The 16,898-nt window shown below is 62.8% G+C and overlaps 1 protein-coding gene across 5 annotated transcripts in view; it reads left to right on the top strand.

Moving 5' to 3' along the window:
* Window positions 1-15,217, top strand: part of ST3GAL1 (ST3 beta-galactoside alpha-2,3-sialyltransferase 1) — a 61,499-nt gene extending 46,282 nt beyond the window's left edge. For all 5 annotated transcript variants that reach the window (XM_045861186.1, XM_045861187.1, XM_045861185.1 and 2 more), the window contains 6 exons: window positions 2,894-3,810; window positions 4,776-4,972; window positions 6,581-6,760; window positions 8,028-8,073; window positions 9,478-9,597; window positions 10,792-15,217. In XM_045861186.1, the coding sequence (XP_045717142.1) occupies window positions 3,499-3,810; window positions 4,776-4,972; window positions 6,581-6,760; window positions 8,028-8,073; window positions 9,478-9,597; window positions 10,792-10,965 (1,029 nt within the window). In that variant the 5' untranslated portion in view covers window positions 2,894-3,498 and the 3' untranslated portion in view covers window positions 10,966-15,217. The remainder of the gene's footprint in view (window positions 1-2,893; window positions 3,811-4,775; window positions 4,973-6,580; window positions 6,761-8,027; window positions 8,074-9,477; window positions 9,598-10,791) is intronic.
* The last annotated feature ends 1,681 nt before the right edge of the window (window positions 15,218-16,898 follow it).

Genomic DNA, 16,898 nt, shown 5'->3' with positions numbered 1-16,898 from the left:
ATGGTGGGGGGGGAGGGTGTTGCCGCCCCCTGCCCGGGCTCTGCAGCTCAGCCTCGCCCTTGGTCTCACACTACCGCTAGCGTCAGCTGAGCGTGTTTGTATCTCACACGGAGCCGGGACGTGGTGGGGAACCTCGCCTCTCGTCCAGAGTCTTGTTTGGTCAGTGTCGTTTATTGAAGTGAACTCGCCCCTGCCTCTGGCATTGGGATGCAAAGGCAGGAAGAACACCGTGGGCCCCGCTCATCCCCAAGACGAATGCGGTGAGACCCTGCCCCTGCTCCGCTCAGAGACCCTGCAGCGGGCTCTGCGTCACTCGGAGAAAACCTGGTCTTGGGCACGGTTTCCGCAGCTGCGCACGCTCTCACCCGCCACCCCTCCCCACACGTGCCTGCTCCTCCCCTCCACGCTGATCAGGCACACCAGCCTCCTTTCTGCCGCCTTGGAATCATTCATCAGGCATCTCAGCCCCCTACCCCCGTGCCGGCCCAGCCCAGGGCCCAGCAGAAACACAACAGCGAGTGAATCGGATGGAGGGACAGATCTTGCTTGATGGGCAGCGCCCAGATGCGAGCCCAATCTCTACCGTCAGTCCCATTTTGCAGTTCAAGGAATGGCTCAGAGAGGTTAGGTAGCTTGTTCAGAGTCACACAGCGAATGGGTGACGCGGCGTCCTCTGACCCTGAGTCTATGCTCTCGCTCGGGCGTCCGAAGAGTCAGCCCTTGCCTTTCCCCCCACTCACTCCTGCCTTCCTGATGCCGTGCGTGTGCCCGGTGACAGGGACACGGTGAGTGAGACTGAGTGCCCATCCTCATGGAGCTCCCAGCCCAGGGGGAAGGAGACAGAGAAGTAAACAGGGCAGGCAGGAGGGAGCCGGGGTGCTGCGGACATCCAGAGAGGCCCTTCCTCGTGCCAGGTGTGGGCAGGCCTCTCTCGGGGTGTCAGTGCCCGCTCGGCCCTGAAGGACTCTCGAGCACCCGGCCGGGCGGGACGGCCTTTCCGCCCACGGGGTCAGCCTGGGCGGGAGCCCAGAGGCAAAAGCGACTGTGACCTGTGTGGGTCAGTTGTGTTGCTTCCAGTTGCAAGCAGCCTGCTTTACACAATAAAGGGGATTTATTATCTCATGTCCCTGAGAGGTCAAAATGGAGGGCCAGCTGCAGGGGCGGCTAGAGCAGGGACTCAACAGCGCCCCTCTGGTCCCGTCCGGCCACCCCCCCGCCCACGAGCAGGCAGAATGACTGGCACGGCCCCGACTTCCACACCCAGACACCAGACGGACCAGAGCGAAGGACAGATTCTGACCGTTGGACAGAAGTCAGGGGTTTCACTGTGATTGGACAGAGTTAGGGTGCATTCTCATGCCTGGACCGACTTCCAGGGTAAGAGGGGTGGGAGCCCTCTGCCAGCCGGGGTGAAGCGGAAGGAGCCGCCGGCCTGGGAAGGTTCACCTCGCCCCAGGGCTGCTTCTGGGTGGAGGGGCTGGGGGATGGCCGGGGAGGGAGGACCGTGGTCACCCTTAGGTTCCACATGCAAGCCAGATTGTCAGGACGGTGACAGTGGAGCAGGAGGCAGATCAGGGTGACCCTGCCGGCCGAGCCGAGGTGCCGAGGAAGCCGGAGGGGCCGCCGCGCACCTGGGGCCCCGGGTGTCTCCAGGCGGGCACTGTGGGTGTGTAACCATTCCCGAGCGGCCTCTCTGTCTCCCTGAAGGCGGTCGCTGTTCCTTCCAATGTCGCTGTCCTGGAAGGACATGTACCCGCTTGTTGATGACCCACAGGCTGAGCATGGGGGAGACTTGATCAGACAAGTGGAGATGGGGGCACAGTCCAAGCAAAGGCCAAAAGGGCTCCTTCATGGTCAAGGGCAAAGGTGTGGCCACAGCTTTCTCTGCAGAAGCTGGACAACACCAGTGAGGTCTGGGGGCCTGTGGTTGCTTCCTTTGACTACGGATGCTCCCCTTTCTTTATATCCCTCCCACTCTGCCCTCCAGAGACTGGTTAACAGACAGGGGTGCCTCCCCGGGGCACCGGGGTCAGCAGAGCCCCACTCCTGACCCTGGCCCCCCAGCCCCTCCAGGTCCATGCAGTCAGAGGACTGTGGGTCTGGATTCAGACCTGCTCCTCCTTCCCCCAACAACATGGGAAACCCCCACTTCACAGCTGGCAGTAGACTTAGGATTATCTGAGTGCACAGATTTGTGTGAAGAATATGCCATCGTGTCTGGCTTTTAGTGGGTCATCCAAGAATATTCATTCATTGAAAAAGGAAAATTAAGGCCGATCAATTGCCTGATTAGATACCAGAAGCTCAGCAGCTGTCATTTTATCGTATCTTCCTAACCATTCTGTAAGCGGATGTGGCATTACCCCACTTTACCGAAGAGGAAACTGAGGGCCAGAAAGGGCTATGAACCAGAACTTGAACTTGAACTTGGGCCATCTACAGTCTACTCTGTGGGGCCAAGGATACGTGGTGGAGCCTGAATGCCAAGGTGCACGGAAGCCAGGACGAGCTCCTCAGCACACCTTTTATGCTGTTGGCACTGGGATCCAAACAGAGTGGGGGGTTGGGGGGGGTCCTCAGCAGCCCCTGCAACTGCAGCACTGACTCAGGTCCCGAAATCGGGTTGAACGCTGAACTGCACTAGGGAAGATGGGCGAGACACCCCGGTGCCCCTCGCCGACCTCGCAGAATGGGCCTTGACATCTCGTTGTGTACGTGCACACACCAAGGCTCCGTGTATAAAAAAAATCCCTTGTGGTCACCTGCCACACCGGCTTGACCGCAGAGCAGAAGGTAATAGAATTCATCCTGGAGGAGGTGGGGACAGAGAATTTTTTTTTTAATAGCACGGGAATAGAATTTCATCCTGCTTTCTCCCTCCTTCTCTGTGCAGATGACAGACAGCCCCCCGTGCCTGCCTCCAGCCCACTGCCTGACCGCCACCTCTTGGGAGCCAGCGTGGGCAGGGAGTTCTAATTAAGGACCATCACACGCCATCCTTTCCGAGGGACAGTGACAAAAACAGCCTCCTTCCGTCCTGCACTGCGAACCTCCCTTCCGGGTCCTCGCCCCCGAGGGACCCGACACCGTCACCAAGATTAATTACTTACTCCTCAACCCCTTTGGACGGGGAAGGGAACCACTGGTGTTGAGCTTGATGAACGGTGCATCAGGAGACAGGACCGGCGGTCTGAGGTTTGCTGGCCCAGCAGGTGGCTTTGTTTCCGGAAGAGACCAGTTTCGTGCAAGAAGAGTCATCCCACCCTGAATGGTCCACGTAGCCTTTGGGTGTCACGGGGTGAAGTCCGGTGCACCGGGGTGGCCGTCAGCAAGACGAAGGGAAGTCGGCCGGAGCAGGGCTTGAGGCCCCCCCCCCGGGAGTTCTCACGTGGCCTTGGGGTCGAGCCCCCATCTCTGGGGTTTTTCTTCTAGGTCCCTCCTCAGTTAGGCGCGATTTCCTCCCACCCATCCCTGGGAGCCCTCCTCAGGACAGCAGACATGGCGGCCATAAGGAGAAGGACCCTCAAAGTGCTCACCCTCCTGGTCCTCTTCATCTTCCTCACCTCCTTCCTCCTGAATTACTCCCACATCGCGGTGACCACCACCTGGTTCCCCAAGCAGATCGTCATCGAGCTCTCGGAGAACTTCAAGAAGCTGATGACCTACTCGCACAGGCCCTGCACCTGCGCCCGCTGCCTCAGCCAGCGCGGGGTCTCGCCCTGGTTCGACGAGCGCTTCAACTGGTCCGTGCAGCCGCTGCTGACGGCGCAGAACGCGCTCTTGGAGGACAGCACCTACAGCTGGTGGCTGGTGAGAGCTGGGGCAGCGCGGGGGCCGGGGGTGAGCGGGGGCCCCGGCGCCTGGGCACACCCCCGGGGCCCTGCCGGGCTCTTTGCAAAAATCACGATATCCATCATTCCTTCACTCGTTCGTTCATTCCAAAACTACTCGCTGAGGATCCGCTATAGATAAGCCAGAGCAGAGGGCGCTGTGAGGGCTTTATGGCCTGAGCACTTTGCAATGTTGGGGTGCACAGCGGCCCTTCCTGGGGGGACCTCCGCTGGGGCCCCTACCCCAGGGGTTTTCGGAGTGTGGTCCCCGCACCAGCAGCGGCTGCCGCATGGCCTGGGAGCCTGTTGGACGGGCAGGTTGTGGGGCCCGGGCCAGCCTGGCTGGGTCAGGATCCTCACGGGCAGGGGGGCGACCCTGGGCGGTGACCCACTCCGGAGCTCGGAGCTGCCCCGGGAAGTCTTATCAGAAGCAGGTGTTTAATCCCGGATTATCGCTTTTCTCCTGTTGTGATACAACCATATTTATCACCTTCACCGTTTGTCAGCGAACTTGTCAGTGGCTTTGAGTACGTTCACAGGGCCACGCAAGCAGCACCACTGTCTAGACCTGGCCTCACCGCCCAACGCCCTGTCCCTTCCTCCCCTCCCCCAGCCCCCGGCAATCCCCGTTCCACTTCCTGTCCATGAACTTGACTCCTCTAGGGACCTCCTGTGAGTAGACTCACACACTCCCTGTCCTTCGGTGCCTGGCTTACTGCACTAAGCGTGTCTCCAAGGCCCACTCATGCCGTAGCTTGCATCAGAACCTCCTTTTTTTTTTTTTGGACGGAATGATACTCCACTGTATGTGTAGTCCGCATTGTTCCATCTACTCATCTGCCACTGGACACGTGGTGGAGCCCCCCCCGCCTGCCTCCCCCCGCCCCCCCCGGCCAGGGGCAGCACAGCCAGGCCGACCCGTGTCCTTTGGTCCTCCGCCCACAGAAGCTCCAGCGGGAGAAGCGCCCCAGTGACTTGAACGACACCCTCAAGATGCTTTTCCGAGTGGTGCCGGGGAACGTGGACCCCCTGCTGGAGAAGAAGTCGCAGGGCTGCCGGCGCTGCGCCGTCGTGGGCAACTCGGGCAACCTGCGGGGGTCCGAGTACGGGTCCCAGATAGACGGTCACGACTTCGTGCTGAGGTGAGCGCCCGGCCCCTCGCGGGGGCCCCCTCTGGGCCGCAGGCTCCCCATCCCCTGTGCACGGCAGGATGGAGGCGGACTCACGGGGCCCCTCTGGAGGCAGGGAGGACCGGCGGGCCGGGGGCTTGGCCCCGAGAGTTCTGGCGAGACAGCAGGATTGGCGTGAAGGTTCTCCTTTGATCTTTACAATGGTTCCCATTTTGCAATGTAGGCCATACTCTAGTGACGCGGATCCCGGCTCCTGGGGTCCTCGGCGTTAGGGATGAGACAAGACGAATTCACGTGGACTGCCGAGTCCTGTGGAGGGAAAGGGACGGCAAGGCTCCTCTCTCAAGGGGAGAGTGCCTTGACCCTTGCCTTGACAAGCTTTTGTCAGGTTCAATTTGCACAGGAATACAGGGTGTATACGTAAAGCTCATCAGTCGTTGTCAGGCAGAGACGATTCAACAATAGATAACATTCACAGAACGCTGAGCATTTATTCTGAGTCAGGGTCAGGTAGTGAAAGGGCCATAAAACTTTGGGGAACAAACTCATTTCGTGTTTGGACCCTCATCATTTTAATTGAGTGTATTGGCAAAGCAGGTTTCATAGGATTTTATGTGTTCTTTCTTAGGCCTGATTGCCCTAGGGAACCCGCCCTTTCCAGCACAGGGCCACACCCACCTCCAGCATTGTTTCAGGCTTAAGTCAGCCAGGGGAAGTAAGGCAGCCAAGAGATTAGGAGACTTCCTGCAGACAGAATGAGGACTCAGGCTGTGTCAAAGCTGAGGGGCAAAGGTCCATCACCCCCTTTTTCTATAGCCCCCCAAGTCCTTCCCTGAGGGCCCCTTTGCGACTGTGCCTATCTTAGGTCATCCCTCGTTTGAGGAATCTTACCCGTCATTGGCTAACCAGTCATCCACCTGGGGCCAAGGAGGGTGAAGAGAAAGGGGGCAGAGGTGGCGCCCCTACAAGGAAGATAAACTTTGTCTCCTTAGTGGCTTATGGTCCCAAGGTCCTTTATTCAGCCTTAGCTACAGGGGGTTACAGCTTCTGAAACCAGGCAGGACAGTTCCCAACACTATAACTATACGCTTTTAATGTAAAATATATTTTCCTGCCACCAAGTGAAACAGATATTCCAGGAAGGAGCCCCCCGTCTCTTCTGGTTTCTTGTCATTGCTGTTCTCGGAGCCTCGGCGTACACCTGGAGCTCAACGGGGACGTCCACGGCGAGGGGGACAGAGTCAGGTTCAGGGTCAGACAGACGCAAGTTCAAGGCTGACAGCTCTGGTAGCTCTGTGTCCTGGGACAGACTCTGTGTGCTCAGGTCTCCTGGATGGTGAAACCCCTGCTGGGCACGGCATCGTACAGTTTAATGAAGTGTGTCACTTGGCCATGGCAGAGCTTGCGCTTAGTAGGTCATCAGTGGTGGTGACAGTTAGGCTTACTTGAGATCGTAAAGGAGAAAAAGAACCAACAAATCTTTTGAGCTGTTTGGTAACTGTCTCCGTTGGATAGGCGAGGACACTGGTGGGAGGAGGGCCCTGGCCTGAGGTCACAGCTGTCCCCTGGGGTCGGTGACCGTGTGATACGACAGGTGTCTTCTCTCCCTTCTCCTCCCAGGATGAACAAGGCCCCCACCGCGGGGTTTGAAGTCGACGTGGGGAGCAAGACCACCCACCACCTCATGTACCCTGAGAGCTTCAGGGAGCTGGCCCACAACGTCAGCATGGTTCTGGTCCCCTTCAAGATCCTCGACCTGGAGTGGGTGGTCAGTGCCACCACCACGGGCACCATCTCCCAGTAAGCTCCCTCGGGCTGTCTGGGTTGGGGGGGTCCGTTGCCTGGCCCCTCACTGACCCTCCTCACCATGTGGGTGCCCCCAGCACCCCCCACCACGCTGCTCCCTGCCCCACAGCCCAGCTCACGCTGCTCCTGTCCCCGAAATGCGTCCCTCCACACATGTCCTCCTGGGCGGCACCAGCCCCGCAGGGCGCCTCCGACCCCCCACGCTCCCTGCTCCCCCACCTCCCATCACTCTGAACACACCCCGGATTTCATCCTTTTCCTTCCTCCTGACCCGCGAGTGGGCCAGCCTGGGGTGCGTCCCAGGAACCCTAGCAACTCCTGGGGAAGGGCCCGCCGGGAGGGGCTCAGCTCACCTTACTCCCGCCCCTATCTCTGCAGTGCTACCTGCTTCTCGAACTAGAAGTGGCCCTGGATGGGGTGGGGAGCAGGTGGGGAGATGGGGTGCTGAGTGAGTGGGTGGGCGCTGGTGTGAGTCCCCCATCATGCGCTGCCTTGAGACTGGGGAGCTCATGCCTTCCGGGCATCTACTCCGCACCAGGCATGGCTGTGTGCTGTCTGGCCAAATGGTTATTTGGTTAGTGGTTATCCGCCTCCCTCTGCCAGGGAGGACCCTGAGGGGTGGCCGGGCATGGCCCGCACCTGGTCCGCTCCCTAAGGCTGTGCCGTGCCCGGGGAAAGTGGCTTCAGTGTCCAGATGGCCAGAGCCTCCTGGCGTGAGGCTCAGTGAAGACCGGGGTGCAGGACACGGGAGGGGGCTGTGCCTTCAGGAGAAGGGTTCTGACAGGGGAGAAGCCTGGTGGCCTCGGGTCAGGGCCCTGTCGTTGCTCCTGGTCCCAGGGGCTCGGAGCCCAAGTTGCACCTGAGTTAGGTCTGGGGCGAAGCCAGTGGCCTTCATCTTGGAGGCACCCAGACCTTCGCAGGTGAGAGGGAGGTGGCGTAGGCCTCACCGACTAGCACCCCAACAGGGCGGTAGGTGCTCTGGCCTCCATGTGCTCCCTCAGGCTGTGCGGGGCAGGGGGGGCTTGGAGCAAGTGCCCCTTTTCATCCTCCCTGGGAGAAGGCACAGAAAGCTGCGGAAGGCCCTCGAGTGAGCCAAGGTCGCCCTCTGGTGTCTGTCACGGGCCACTGCAGGGCTGCGGCGGGGAGGCGCTGTCCCAGAGATGCAGCCTGGCCCGGCTTCCCTCCCCAGCCACCCCCAGAGCTGCCCGCAGGCAGCCCGGCTGCTCCCCACATTGACCGTATACTCTCTCTCCCCGCACAGCACCTACGTGCCTGTCCCCGCGAAGATCAAAGTGAAGAAGGACCAGGTGAGTGGGGTTCGGGCTCTTCTGCCCTGAGATCAGCCCACGGCTCTGCCCGTGGGAGAGACAGCACCATCCACCCCCGCCCCCTGCCCCCACCAGCATCTGGCTGCCAGAGCCCCTGGGTGCACTGGCGGGGGTCCCTGCTGGGGAGACTCGCTGGGAAAGCTTCCCCAAGTGGGGGGACCAGGGCCAGCAGTTTCACCGGGGAGACTGTCCCTGAGGCCGATCCCCAGGCTCACCCCAGGCCCCTCCGGGTTTTTGGAAGGCCTCCGGGGGTGCCCAGGAGGCTGCAGTTTGAGAACCACCGCTCCATGGTGCAAGCTTCTCCAAGCCAGGCCTCCCCTGTGTCTGCAGGCCGTACCTGTGTCTCCGTCTTCCCCCGGGTGGGGTCGGCCAAGGCCGGGCAGAGGGCAGAAGGAAGGGGAGCAGCCACCGCACTGGCCCTTTGCCCACGCGCTCTCATCTGGGGGGGAGGTCAGGTCAGGGAGGCCAGGCAGCTTGCCCGGGAGCGCGGTGGGGCTGTGGTGACCTGGAGCCTCAGGCCCCTCCCCCCGGCCTCCCGCACATGCCTCTTGCACGTGCCTGTCGTGTGGGGCTGCCGTGCTGCGGCGGAGAAGCCACGCGTGAATCTGTGGGGCACAGCGGGGGCAGGGGCTCCCAGAGAGGCCAGGCCGAGAGGTCAGCGGGTTCGAGCCCAGTGCCCGCTCCGGGCCTCCCCCCACCGGGGGCGCTGCATGAGGCTGCTTGTGCGTGCTCCCCCCTCTGCTGCCCGACGGGTGCCCCTCACTGTCCTCAAGGCCGCCCTGGGTGGTGGGGCCAAGGCCACACCTGATGCCAGGACACCCCCTGCTGGGTCACCGCTGGCTGTGTGGCACTGAGCTTGTCTCGAAGCCTCCCGGGTCTCGGCGTCCCCCTCGGTCACAGGAGGAGAGGGGAAGCTCGCACGTGGGGTCATTTTAGGGACCAGCGTTCATCCAGGCCCGGGCCAGGTAGCCGGGGCAGCTCAGTGCGCGAGTTCTTCTGCGGCGTGGCAGGTGTGTCCTCGTCCCTCCCCACCTCCTGTTGTCCCCCGGGCCCTCCTCCTGCGCCCCCCCACCCCCACCCCACTGTCTCCCTCAGTCTCTGTCCTCGTGGGATTGTCGTGCGATGTCGCCAGCTGGTCAAGCCGCCTCCCCGTGGGGCTCCATCGCCTGTCTCCGCTTTATCCCTCTCCCCGCTCCCACGGTTCTCCTCTAGCACCTTCCGTGTCTTCCCACTAGGACCATGCAAACCCCACGAGCACCGGGGCGGCAGCAGTCCCTGTCATGTGCACACCACCCCCCCCGGCCGCCAGAGTGTGTGGCCCACCTGTAGGTGGCGGCGCCCTTCCCCAGCCGCCCCGCTGACGCCTGTGCTCCCCTCCCGCAGATCCTGATATACCACCCGGCCTTCATCAAGTACGTCTTCGACAGCTGGCTGCAGGGCCACGGGCGGTACCCGTCCACCGGCATCCTCTCCGTCATCTTCTCCCTGCACGTCTGCGACGAGGTGCGCCACCCTCCCCTGGGCCTGCTGTGCACGCGGGGCGGGGGGGGGGGGGGCGGGCCCGGGGCTCCTCGAGCCTGCTCCCTGACCCCAGGCCCCAGGGGGCCTGCTGGTGCCTCTCGTGGGGTGCTTGAGGGAGAACGCTCTCCGGAGTGAGTTCTGGCTCGTTCTGCCCGAGCTTCCCCAGGCAGAGCCAGGGCCAGCGGGCAGAAGGGCAGATCGGGGGCCACGGGGGCAGGCTGCCCCGTAAGAGATCTGTCGGTCTGCACCTCTGGCCTCGGAGCCGAGTCCCAGCACCCGGGCCGCCCCAAGCCCACATTCACTGGAACTTCTGAGGGTGGGAACCAGGCACCCGGGGGTCCTACTGTCCCCTGGGGTTGACAACCAGAGGTCCTGGGAAGAGTGCGTTCCCCACCGCAGACTTCCCTCGACATCCACCTGGGGCAGGGGAGCAGGAGGGGGACACAGCGGCCCCCACTTTCTCCCTGGCCCTGGGTTCAGGCAGGACGCTGAGATGTCCCTTCTTGTCACATGTAGCCTGTCCCCACCCCAGCCTGCCTGGCTCAGGGTTGGAAGCCCCAGGGAGGGGTGGAGGGGCTGCCCGGCACGCCCACGGTTCCTGCCTCACCCGTCTGTCACTGTCCTAGTCTCTTTAACCAGCAACTGGGTGTCGCTCCCATCTCCCGCCCCGCCTCCAGCCCGCGGGTCACACACCCCGTGGGGCTCTGCCCCGGAAACCCCACTCCCGTCTCTGCCGTCCTGCTGTGGGGCAGGCTCAGGCCCACGCCGGCATTGACTGAAAAAGCTACCCTTGCCTCAGAGCCATCCCCTGCCTGCCCTGCCCCGTCTGTCCCCACCCCTCAAACCTGTCACCCACACTGCAGCAGCTCAGAAAGCGCTCCTCCCCCTGGGAGCCCCCCCCATGTCCCTCCCTGACCCTCTTCGACGCACTTTCCACGACCCAACCCCAGTGTGACACCTGCTCCGTGCCACCAGAGCCCCGTCCCTCATGGGCCCTCACATTGACCTTGATTTCACCCAACTCGCTTTTGTGGCCCCGAACCCCAGGGAGCGCTAGGAACCAGAGAAGGTTTCTGTGGTCCTCGGAGTGGATGTTCTCAGATTCGGGATGGTCTGCGGGCGTCCTTTCATTGGCCCCCCCCGTCTGGTCCTCACCTTTGCCACCGCCCCGCACAGGTGGACTTGTACGGCTTCGGGGCAGACAGCAAAGGCAACTGGCACCACTACTGGGAGAACAACCCGTCGGCGGGGGCCTTCCGCAAGACCGGGGTGCACGACGGGGACTTCGAGTCCGTCGTCACGGCCACCTTGGCGTCCATCGACAAGATCCGGATCTTCAAGGGGAGATGACCCCGGGCAGGGAAGGGTCACGGACGGGCACACCAGAGCGCGCCTCCCTCGCCAGCCCCGGCTTCTGGCCGGAGCTGTTCCGTTCTGCTCAGCACCTGCGCGGCAGGGTCGCCGAGCACTGCCGGGGCTGCCGAGCCCGTCTCCCAGCCAGCCCGGGCGAGGAGACCCCTCGCTGCTTCGGAAGGTGGGCGAGTCCGTCTCCTGGAGACTGCTGTGTTTGAAAGGGCAGGACTGTTTCCCAGGGGGCATGGGCAGAGACCTTCCTCGGCCCGGGGGGCCTGGGCTGACTCCCCCGGACTCCGGTTCTCGCTGGGATGTTTCCGAGTGAGTGAGGACGGCTTCCGGCACACGGCCGCCTGGGCCACATCACCACTGGGGGCCGGATGACACCTTACTGGCGGATGCCGGGCCTCCCCCTCCCTGGGGGGGACGGCCCTGCGTGCCCGCCCCGCAGGCCTGCGTCGTGGCGAGCCACCTGTGACCCCAGCGGGCGCCCTCTCCCCAAGCCGGTGCTCTCCCGGGCGACCCGTCTGTCGTTAAAGCTGTGGCTGAGAGCAGATGTGGCTGCCCCCATGTGCCTTTGTCTTTGGGGAGACTGTGCGTGCGGTGGCTGAAACGAGGCAAGCGCCCCGACTCGGGGAAGGGGACCCCTGGCCACCGCCCCCGTGGCTCTTAGCTGGGGACATCGTCTCATTTCCTGAGTCCGCCCCCGAATGGGTCCAATGCTCAGAAGCCGTGGGACATCCTTCCCTTTTCCACAGACTGCTGGACCAGGGGCCGTCACCTCGAAGCCCATGGAGAGGGTCTTCCCCCACCTGCGTGTCCCCCGAGGGCCCATGCTCTGGGCCGGGTCCCTGCCGGCCCGCCGCGTGGTGCCCCCAGGGGTGGGGGAGCCCCTAGGAATGCGACCGTCAGAGTGGGGGGGGGAGTCATACCTCATTCTCACTCTCTTCCTCGTCAGCCTTCCTGATTATTTATTGATTTTGTTGTTGTTGTTGTATTCAGCTGACATCACGTGCACTTTCTGACTTTGTCGCTGGTCCTGGGGTTTCAATGACGCTTCCTCCTGCTCCACGCAGCAGCCGGGCAGTGGGGGGCTTACTGTGTGCTCTGTGGGGATCCTCAGACTCGGGTGTATTGGGGTGCCTGGAGTGGGGGGTCCTTGGGGCAGGTCCGTGGGTTTGTGGAGTGCCCTGTGCCTCCTTCTCTCCCGGCCCCGCCTTTTCTTTTCTCTTGGGGATCTCGGGTCCAGCCTCGGGCCAGGGCCCTCCAGAACCCTCGGGACCGGTGAGGAGTGGAGTCCTCCCAGGCACGGGGGGGCAGTGATGGGGGCTCCGGTTACTGACATTTCATAGAAAAACCATTTTTTCTCCCGTTGAGGGCATTTCCCCAAAGGCCACCGCTGCTCCGAGGAGGTGTGACGGGGCCCTCCGTAGTGGTGTGCGCAGGAGGCCCGTCTCGGAGCCAAAGGGCCTACCACCTCTGCTCCCCGTGGCGCCCCGGCCAGCCCTGCTCTCCTGGCCTCGGTGTCTCCTCTGCCGGTGAGGGGAGAGGAGCTGTGGGAGCTCAGGGGCCACCGCCGGCACCAGGCAACTCGAGGGAGTCCCCAGAAATGGCGTGCCACATTTTTTTTTCTGAGTCCGTATGTGTGAGCATTTTCCTGGGGGAAGGTTTTATAGCTTGTATTAGATTCTTAAAGATTCACAATCCAGAAAGTGTTTTTTTAGAAACAAACAAGCAAGAAAACCTCTCCCAGCTGTAAAGTCCTCCTACACGTAAGACTCTCTGGACGGACACGGGCTCAGAGATCGCTGTGAGGATGGCTGTCCCAGGGCAGGCCCACGGCGGAACTTGACACCAGACGTGAGGAACTCGGCCAGCGGCGGGTGGCTGGCCGACCCGTCCCAGGGACAGACCTTGGGGAAGACGGCCACGGGGACGGGGGGCAGTGTGACCGGCTCCTGAGCCCCTCTCCCCTTCTCCTGCAAGCCGAGCCTGTCCAGCATGGCACGTCCAGGACAAGGAGCCTGCTTCCTTGGGCTGTGCAGCCAGAGCGGGCCCCCCAAGGGAGGACGTGCCCCCAGCCGAGCTGCTCGGGTCTGCCGCCTGCTCCCTGCCCTGTCTCCCTCCTTCCCGCCAGGCTGCTCCAGCCCTGGGGTTTCTCCCAGCCCCAGGCATCTGGCTCTCCCATTTCACAGATGAGAACAGCAAGGCCCAGGGAGGGACACGACTTGCAGAAGTGAGCTGATGGTGACCAATAGCACAACAGGAACATTTTGAGCAAAAAACAGGGCACCACTGACTCCACGTTTAAAACATCCGGGGGTGGGCTTCCCCTGCGAGGTTCATCCCGCATCTCAAGGCACCATCCCTGGGGGCAGGCTGCTGGCTGCCCAGCCTCTGGCCGCCGGCTGCCTCCTCGGGCTGCAGGGGGGCTCCGGGGGGCTGTAGTCCCTGCCTCCTCAACGCCATCTGCCCCGGGGAGGGGACAGCTGTGTGCTCCCGTAGCCCCAGCCATGACACCGCCTTGTGTCCTACTCCCTTAGCCAAGGGGACTGACGAAACCAACGCCAGTCAGTGGCCAGGATTACAAGTCAATGCATGGGTCGGCTTAAAGCAGTGGGACCCACACTGTGGGTAGGACCGGCTGAGGGTCGGACCCGAGTGCTTCTCGCAAGGTGTTCGGTGGCGCCGTGGGCAGCAGCACACGGTGCAGCCACTTGGGGAGCTTTCTGGCAGGCCCACCGCCTCCCCACAGTTGGGCTGCCTGGGGCCCAGGGCACATCCATCATCCACCCTGCGGTGGGCAGAGAGCTCCTTGGAGACCAGCCGAGGGCCCAGACAGGGAGCAGAGGTGCCCCTGCCTGCAGCAAGCAGCGCTGAGCCTGAAGCTGTAAGGAGGGAGGCTCATGAACCAGAGAGAGCCCAGCAGCACCCCAGCCTTCAGCCCTGCCCCCCGCCCCTCCCTCCCACCCCCCAGAGGGCCAGGAGCAGGAGACACCTGTGCGCTCCTCTCCCACCTGCTGAGGGCGAGAGGAGGCAGGTGTGTAGCCTCTGGCTCCCAGTGTGACCCGGGGCAGAGCAGAAAGTGCTTACACTGATGCTGTGGACACCCTTGGCTATTGCCCAGCAAGCCACGTGGACTGGGGTTGGCGGGAGAAACCAGTCGAAAGGAAACATATGCAGTAGGCAAGCCAGGCACAGTGGGGAGGGCGGGTGCCGAGGCTCGGTGGCGTCTGGGTCTCCGCTGCGGCCGACGGGGCAGCGAGAGGCGGGCCCTGCCCCGACACGCACTGGGCCTCTGGGTCGAAGGTGGAATCCATTCAGACTATTGGGACTGCTGTTTGCTTTATCTGTGCTCCTCCAGGCAGCCCAAACCCAGAGAAAATGAAACTCAGGAAAGAGTCGCCTACCCTCTCCGAGCCATCCCTGCCTCGCCCGTCATGCATGGTCCCTGGCCTGGTTGTCCAGGAACCCCAAGGCCCGAGTGGCCGCTGTCTAGTGTAAGGTGGCTGGACGCTGGCCGTGTGCCATCCAGACTCAGCTGTCCTCTCCCTCGGACATCTGGGCTGCAGCCACCGGGCCACAGGTGGCCAGCCCGCTGGTCCCCCTCCCCTGGCGCCCGGGCTGGCCAGCGTTGAGGTGGAGTCAGCTTCCCTCCTCTCGTTCGTCCTGGACACCAGCTCGTGACCCAGGGGTGCTGCGTGACACCTCCGAGCGAGGAAAAGAAGGGGGCTCTCGGGGAGCAGCGGCGAGGGGCAGAGCCCGTCTTCCCCGCAGCAGGCATTGGCACTTTCTTTCTCGGCGAAGACCGCTGTGCTTCCTCCAGGCAGCCCTCCTGACGTCCCTCGGGCCTCGTGGCGTCTGGGGTCGGCCACAGTAGTACGGATCTGCCGTCTGTGGCCCAGGGGCCCAGCCCCGAGCCGGACGCCAGCTGAAACCCCGCCCCGGGCCAGGAATCCCCGCCCCGCAGGGTGAGCCCGGTGCCCGACCACGTTAGCATGTCCCGATTTCACGTCAAAGCCAAAGTCTCCCGAGCACTTTTTCTTTTGGGCGATCTCGTTTGCTTGGTTGTTGGTGTTCCTTGGTTTTTCCCTCCCCTTCCCGCCCCCCCCCCCCGGCCTCGCCCTCGTGTTCGGGCAGCCGAGCGTTCGCGAGAGTCGCCTCCCTGGGCCTCTGCTGTGTTTTATTTATTGTTGAACGCATTTCCAATGATCTGAATCAAAGTGGATTAAAAAAAAGAGCTATTTTATCGTTCGGGTGTTGGTGTCATTTCTCTAGGACGGCTGAGCCCTCAGGCCCCCCCTCCCCCTCCCGGTTTCCCCTCGGGAGAGATTTTCAGTCCAGGGGGGGACCCGAGGCCTCACCTCCTGGGCTTCCCGGGTTAGCTAGCGTCCGCCCCTGTGAAGTCCCCGGGGGGACCTGCGCCTCTCCCTGCTGTGTGACCGCGGGGCGCCGGCAGACCTCTCAGCGCCCCCGCCGTCTGCTCTGAGACAGGGGAGCCGCAGCAGCAGCAGCTGTCCGAAGGGGGGCGAGGTCGAGAAGAAACTCGTCGTTCAGGGCCGATTCGTGCCAGCCGCTCTGCGGAGGGCCTGGCTAGGGGAGGAGCTGGCGAACTTAGAGGGGCCGACCCCCCTCCCCGACTGTGGAGCCGGGTGGGATGGCCTTGCTTGGCTGCCACGCAGGTGAGGTCTGGGGGGAGGAAGAAGCAGGAGGCCGGAGAGGACGAGCATAGAATGGGACCGGCTGCAGTGGGGGAACTCGAGGTGATGGAAGCCACTGGGGAAGGAGGAGAGGCAGGTGGGAGCTGGGGGAGGGGCAGGTCACAGAGCAGGGGACTGGGGACCCGCAGGTGTCAGGGCTCGGGACTCTTGCAGATGCCTCTGTGAGAGCTGGAGGCTGTGGGCACAGGCGTCTGAATGAGTGGCCTTCAAGACGGAGTCGTTCCAGGTGATGGAGAGGAGGCGGGGGGAGGGAGGGCGGGGAGCAGACTCCCGGGGCCCAGGAGGGCGGGTCCTGTGTGTGAGCTGCACAAGGACACTCAGGTCACCAGGATAAGGGCACAAGCTGGTTGGCTGTAAACACACTTAATGTACAACGTCTGCCAGGAAGGAGGGAAAGTAGGCAGCCAGGTGCTGGGTACCCTTGGGAGGAAAAGGCTAAGTACTATGTAGGCAGATACAGCCAAGAAAAATTAGGGGTGGGGGGGGTCCAGACGCATCAGTGGGTGCCCACAGAGCCACGGTCCTCACCCCAACATCGTGGCTGGGAGCTGGGCCAGAACCCGCCCCTAGTACATCTCAGAAGTCGGGGCGGGGACCCTGCCTCTTTGCAGGGCCAGCTGCCCCTGGGACGCCACACACCTGGCGTAGGTCCCGGCGCACAGAAGACCTTAAGCAAAGGGTCTCGATGGCTATCAGTCAGCTCTGGGTCTCCTTTCTGGAGCCTTCCGGCAGGAGTGCTCAGGCGTAACTTTGGCCACCAAGGTTGGATGCCCCGAGTCACCTTCAGATCCACAGACGTCCAGGTTCAGCTTTCTGTGGCCCCCACACATTCTGAGAACTCCCCCCACCCCCCTGCATGCTTTATAGCAGCTGGACTGGCATCCTGAAACTTTGTCCGAAACAGGGAGGTATCATTGTTATGGGTTTGCGGACTGCTGCAGGACTCCTGCCCTTTCTAAGTCCTCCAAGGAGGGGGCTCGGCTGGATCGGGGCGCCCACAGGTCCCGGGAGTCACACGCCCAGATCCGGGTATTCTCTGTGAGGTGGGAGTGATGAGTCCCGGTATGTCTGCCTCCCGGGACTGTGGGGAAACTAATCTATGTCATGTATCCCTTCATTTCCTTGGACAAGTACGTCCAGGGGGGCAGTGGGGGCTGAGGGTGCGGAGATGGGTGAGCCAACATCTCTGCTGCCGGAGGGTCACAGACT

The sequence above is a fragment of the Phyllostomus hastatus genome, unplaced genomic scaffold (genome assembly GCF_019186645.2).
Source record: "Phyllostomus hastatus isolate PE091 unplaced genomic scaffold, TTU_PhHast_1.1 phas_scaffold_21, whole genome shotgun sequence".
In the NCBI taxonomy this organism is placed as follows: domain Eukaryota; kingdom Metazoa; phylum Chordata; class Mammalia; order Chiroptera; family Phyllostomidae; genus Phyllostomus; species Phyllostomus hastatus.
Note: the sequence above shows the minus strand (reverse complement) of the source record. Positions and strands in the feature narration are given on the sequence as shown.